The 6,420-nt window shown below is 38.9% G+C and overlaps 1 protein-coding gene across 1 annotated transcript in view; it reads right to left on the bottom strand.

Annotated features, from left to right (window-relative positions):
• The window catches only part of slc5a6a (solute carrier family 5 member 6a), a gene marked incomplete at its 5' end in the record, with an annotated part of 15,680 nt that extends 10,923 nt beyond the window's left edge, over positions 1 to 4,757 (bottom strand). Inside the window, 8 exon segments of the mRNA XM_014029287.1 lie at positions 443 to 510; positions 670 to 782; positions 2,232 to 2,320; positions 2,398 to 2,527; positions 2,632 to 2,772; positions 4,105 to 4,259; positions 4,504 to 4,571; positions 4,706 to 4,757. Of these exon segments, the coding sequence (XP_013884741.1) occupies positions 443 to 510; positions 670 to 782; positions 2,232 to 2,320; positions 2,398 to 2,527; positions 2,632 to 2,772; positions 4,105 to 4,259; positions 4,504 to 4,571; positions 4,706 to 4,757 (816 nt within the window).
• Positions 4,758 to 6,420: the final 1,663 nt, after the last annotated feature.

The raw sequence follows: 6,420 nt of genomic DNA, 5'->3' as shown, positions 1-6,420 counted from the left end.
GAGAGTATATTGGACATGTCCAGAGGATGGACAGAGGGTATATTGGACATGTCCAGAGGATGGACAGGGGGTATATTGGACATGTCCAGAGGAAGGACAGAGGGTATATTGGTCATGTCCAGAGGAAGGACAGAGGGTATATTGGACATGTCCAGAGGAAGGACAGGGGGTATATTGGACATGTCCAGAGGAAGGACAGGGGGTATATTGGACATGTCCAGAGGATGGACAGAGAGTATATTGGACATGTCCAGAGGAAGGACAGGGGGTATACTGTATTGGTAGAAGGATGTTGGACCTGCAGCTGTCAGGACAAAGATAAGACTCTGTGTATGATGCAGTTAAATAAGACATGGAGGTACAGTAGTTGGAATGAGGACAGAGGATCAGAGGACGATGTGTCGACTCCTGCAGAGGGAATAACAGCTGAAGAAGAAGTTACCTGCAACACAGATCCCATAATGGAGGCAATGTAGGCCATGGCCAGACACAGCAGACCGTAGGCCAACGCTGTGAAGTTTAGGACAAAAACAGAAAACTCACGTCCAGCATCCAATGTAAACAAAACAAGTGCACTAAATCAGACTTTAGACTAAGGTAGTAAACACAACAAAATAATTATCTTTCACATCTTTCCAAACATTTGCTCTTATAAAGGACGTGTCTTACCCAGGCCTTTGGACAGAAGTGTGGCCTTTGTTTCAGCCATATTTGGAAAATGAGGTTTAATCAGGTCTTCCATCGTTACTGTTGCTAACGAGTTAAAAGCTGATGAGATGGTGCTGCGAGAAGGAACAAAAGACCGAGTGAGAGTTTGATTGGTCTTTCAAGACACATCAGGGAGGCTGCAGTGATCAGCATTCAGGACAAAAATGCACTATTTCATTATTTTTTCACAGAAGTTCCAGTTTGTAAAGAGATGGACACTGAATTACTGAAACAACAAATACATGCTTGAGACATCAACTTTTGTAATAAATCTAAATACATTTTTGAAAGATAATGTCACAAATTGCAAAATAAAAACATTCACGACTCAGTTCTTGAGATATTCACATGTGCAGTAACAGGAAGTGATGTCAAAGGGGAATGTCTAAATGTGAACAGAGCTTTGCTACAATACCTAACAACAGACTGTAGAGAAGAATCTGAGGTTTCTTTACATCATTTGGAGTCATATCAGAGAAGCTGTGTTTCCATTCACCATGAAAATACACAAATTAGAGTTTCGAAAATAAATTTACTCAATGGAAACAGTTTTTTCACATCACAGGAGTCACGTGATCAACAACCGTCTGTTTCTACTGGTGAAAAAGACGATGATGAAGAAGATAACAGGAAGTAGAAGTAGTAGTAATATCACAGAAGTAGTATAAAATAGTAAACTCAGCGACTACAATTTGCCAAAAACACAGCATACGTAGCCGCTCCCAAGTAGGGACTTGTCTCTGGAAAGCCTCGATAAAAGACGCCGACGTCTCCTCTGATGATGAGCGCTAGTGTCGTGGTAGCAACATGCTATGTGTTTACATCCATCGCTGCCATGTTTGTAATGACTTATCATGAGAACAAACGTATTCACGTGACTTTAATAACATTTATTACTTCATGGAAACACTGCAGCTGTGAAACTATGTTTTTTCGACATTAACAGAATATCGACACAGTTTTGTGTACATTTACAAATATAAACGCAGCTAGTGATGAAGAGAGTTCAAATAATATTGTTTTAATAAAGAAAGACTAAAGAGACCCTAACCCTTTACTTAAAGAGTTCCCCTTTGATGTCACTTCCTGTTTGACTTTGATCCAAGTTAAAAAAACATGCCAGTTATGTGACACAGTGGGTAAAATCATGAGCATTATGCCAAGTTTCTTTAATATAAAGATGTTTTATTTTACTGTCTGTATTTAAAGTATATTCATGTCACAGGCACTTTAAAACCTGGGAAAATTCAGATTTAGTATTTGGCATGCAAAACCTTAGAATTAAAGGAAGTGCTTTTACAATACTTTTACAGTTGAATGATGCATAAAATATTACAACTTAAACCAAAACAGTTTAAAAATACTGATTCATTGATCTAAAGAAGTTATAACAGATTGGTATGATCAGGTACTTTAAAGTCAGACTTTAAATAACCTGAGGTTTAACCACTTGTTTGTTGTTGACAGCAGTACAGAGGCTCAGTGGACCTTTCCCTCACAGTCCGAGTTCAGGGATCATTTACCTGAGCGCTCCACTGAAGAGACAGGCCACAAACAGTCCTGGGAGGCCAGGAAGGTTTTGGAATACATCCATTACAAAGTACAACACCATCTGCACAGAGGAACTCAGCATCAAAGGAGCTCGTCCTTCTCTTCGTGGTGCTTCAACCGGACATCTCCGAGGCTCACCTGGTCATTGCTTTGGACGTAGCCTTGGTCCAAAGGGCTGTTCTCTCCGTAAAGAGCAAACATAACTAGACCCATCAGACAACCCATACAAAGGACAATCTGCTGGCATGGAAAAACTACGTAGCAGGACCTGAGAAGACATGATGTTTGTCAGGAGCTTTCCACTTCTTACACCATTGTTTGCTTTATTTACCAGCAGAGGAAACCAAGAATGTGGTGAAAATGTGTGCTCACATGACAGCTTCCTTCTCAGTGCGAGAGCTGAGGTACCTCTGGACCTGAGCTTGATTGACCCCATACAGAGCCAACATGAGGAAGACCCCTCCAACACCCAGAGTCCAAAAGGTGTGTCGCTGCAAAGGGTCTGGGTTCAGACTACAGAGAAAGAGGGGAAAGGTTACGCTACTTCTGAAATTATGGTCCTGAAAAATACAAGTTTCTCTGACCTTTCCTTGTTTACAGTACATTAATACAACATATGCTCATACTGTATTTACACTCACTAATGAAAAAGTTTAAAAAACAAATAAAGTAGTGGGAACAAAATGAAACAGCATGAGCTGAAAGATCATGCCTGTTACTGCAGTGATTTCAACATCAAACCAAACAGATAACAGAATCGGCAGGAGGGGCACCACTGATCCCAGTCTGCAGGGTACACGGGTTCAACAGAGTACTGATACAGTGAAATACTGTGATATTTCAAAAAGAAACAATCAGTAGTTCCTCTGGATGGTTCTTCTTTAGTGAAACGTTTCGTCTCTCCTCCAAGAGACTTCTTCAGTCTGAGAGTTTCAGGTGAACTCAAACTTATAAGCTCCGCCTCCACATGGACAAACAGGTTAGTCACATGCAAAAGAGGACCATCGACTAACAATAGCCTTGATTAGCTCTATTGTTCATAGAGGGTCATGTGACCCATCACCTGACTTATTGGTTTGGATGCTGTGGTTCTCAGGTGTTGTGTCATGTGAATGTAGTGAATGCAGGCGGGGCTCAAAGTCCCCTTGTTTTTGACCCTCTTTCCCTCTTTGTGTTGGTATCATTGGGGTCCTGATTCAATGATACCAACACAAAGAGGGAAAGAGGGACAAAAACAGTGGGACTTTGAGCCCCGCCTGCACTCACTACATACACATGACACAACACCTGAGAACCACAGCATCCAAACCAATAAGTCAGGTGATGGGTCACATGACCCTCTATGAACAATAGAGCTAATCAAGGCTATTATTAGGTGATGGTCCTCTTTTGCATGTGACTAACCTGTTTGTCCATGTGGAGGCGGAGCTTATAAGTTTGAGTTCACCTGAAACTCATCAGACTGAAGAAGTCTGTTGGAGGAGAGATGAAACGTTTCACTAAAGAAGAACCATCCAGAGGACCTACGGATTTTTTCTGTTTGATTTTCTCTACCTGGATTACTGAGATGCATCAGGACATACAGATATTTTATTTCCAGATCCTGTACCGACTTTCTAGTTCATTCTTCTACGTAAATTTCGTAAACTTCCATGAATTTTGTAGCTGTTCAGTAGTTGTGGTTTTCCCAAAACTTTTTTTCCACGTATGTAAATTTCATAAACTTCCGCAAGTGGAGTGTGTGTGTGTGTGTGTGTGTGTGTGGTCCATCATATTAATTTAAAATGGTCTCCAAACAATATCATTGTATATCGCAATGATTTCTGGGACATTTTATGCACTCACTCTAGTCCAGCAATGCGGCTGCCATTGACCGCTTTCTTCCAGACCTCGGATATCCCTCCAGCTTGATTGGCCCCTACAACGATGACAGCCAGCTGGCCTGCAAACATCACCACTGTCTGGAACACATCGGTCCAGATCACTGCCTTCAGGCCACCCTGGGAGACAGCAACACAATGACTGAGCACTTTAAAGTTCAGAAAGATAAATAAAAAATAACTACTCAACTGTAATAAATTCAACTCAGATATACATATTTGGATGTGAGGGTTTACCCCCAAACTACTTAAATACTGCTCCTGAATTCATCTTTTACTTTACAGAACTGTTTGTAGATAACAAATACATTACCAACGTCAATAATTCAAACATAATGTGAGTGTGAAAACTGTAGCAACTTACCAGAGCAGTATACAAAGTACACACTAATCCCATGGCAAACACTGCCCCCCACAGGTCAAAGCCTGTCACTGCAAGTCAAAAATACTGTCAAACACTGAACAGCTGTTAAACAATATATAAAAAACAATAATAGATCTGTTATAAGTGTACAATGTGATGTTAAGATCCAACCTGTAACACATTGTGTTGAAGTCTAACTCACCTGCATTCAGAGCCAGTGCTGGAGCGTACAGGACCACCCCCATATAAATGACCTGCAGAGGGAGGAAACAGCACTTCAGCACAGGCCAACTCAAACAAACATCACCACGGCTGAAAGGTGTAGTTTTATAAAGCTTCACAAGCTTCAAATGATCATCAAAGATATTTAAAGTCCTATCGTTCCTTCTTATGTCAGAGGTTCTCACTACGATCACACTGTCAAAAAAACAGATTTAGAAAAAACATTTTGCACAATCTTGTGAGATGAAGATGTGCCACGTGATCTCGTTTGATCTATTATTTTAAAGATAATCAGTGAAAGATCCTTTGATATCCATCCAGTGGTTCATGCTAACAAACAAGTGATGCAAAGATTTTAAAAGCAGTTTCTGCTACACCAAATTTAAGCTTAATCTCTGTAAAATAAATCTGAGTGGTGCAGATCCATGGCTTACTGCTGAGATGCTAATTAAACCCACAGAGATTCATGAGGTATTTTGTTCATGGAACAAACACACTCGCACACGAAAACAAGTTCTCCTTCACCTTTGGGACAAACCGATAACTGTTGTTTATTTTTTACAACTCCATACTTGTCCCTTCAGAAATTAACAGCAGCTGGTGACAGAAGAGATTGTGACTTCAGGATATTTGAATTGCTAAAAAAAAAACCAACTGATCTTTTGTAGTATACATCTGTATGTTTTCTACAAAGAAAAATCCATGTCTTTACTTTCCTTTATTTCTGAGCTGAAATGTGAACAGATGCTGACTGTATAACAAAAGGGGAAAAAATGAAAACAAGTTGCTCTTCTGTTTGTAGCTGACTATATAAAAATAATTTAAAAGGCTGTGGTCACCTTTAAAAAGAAGTTGTTCGAAGTTTTCTTTGCATAAAAGTGTTGTTTTTCAACAACACAAAGTTAGAGTGACAATGAAGAAGGAAAAACACTGAATGTCACATTTCTAATGGATCATTGGCTCAGAGATTACCGTATTTATTCATGTATAATACAATCTCATGTATAATACAACCTCATGTATAATACGATCTCATGTATAATACGATCTCATGTATAATACGATCTCATGTATAATACAACCTCATGTATAATACAACCTCATGTGTAATACGATCTCATGTATAATACAATCTCATGTATAATACAACCTCATGTGTAATACGATCTCAAGTATAATACGATCTCATGTATAATATGACCTCATGTATAATACGATCTCATGTATAATATGATCTCATGTATAATACGATCTCATGTATAATACGACCTCATGTATAATACAACCTCATGTATAATACAACCTCATGTAAAATACAACCTCATGTATATTACGACCTCATGTATAATATGATCTCATGTATAATACGACCTCATGTATAATACAACCTCATGTATAATACAACCTCATGTGTAATACAACCTCATGTATAATACGATCTCATGTATAATATGATCTCATGTATAAAACGACCTCATGTATAATACAATCTCATGTATAATACAATCTCATGTATAATACGATCTCACATATAATACGATCTCACGTATAATGTCATCTCACGTATAATATCATCTCACGTATAATATCTCATGTATAATACGACCTCATGTATAATACGACCTCATGTATATTACGACCTCATGTATAATACGACCTCATGTTTAATACAATCTCATGTATAATACGATCTCA

This window comes from Austrofundulus limnaeus, unplaced genomic scaffold (genome assembly GCF_001266775.1).
Source record: "Austrofundulus limnaeus strain Quisiro unplaced genomic scaffold, Austrofundulus_limnaeus-1.0 Scaffold878, whole genome shotgun sequence".
In the NCBI taxonomy this organism is placed as follows: domain Eukaryota; kingdom Metazoa; phylum Chordata; class Actinopteri; order Cyprinodontiformes; family Rivulidae; genus Austrofundulus; species Austrofundulus limnaeus.
Note: the sequence above shows the minus strand (reverse complement) of the source record. Positions and strands in the feature narration are given on the sequence as shown.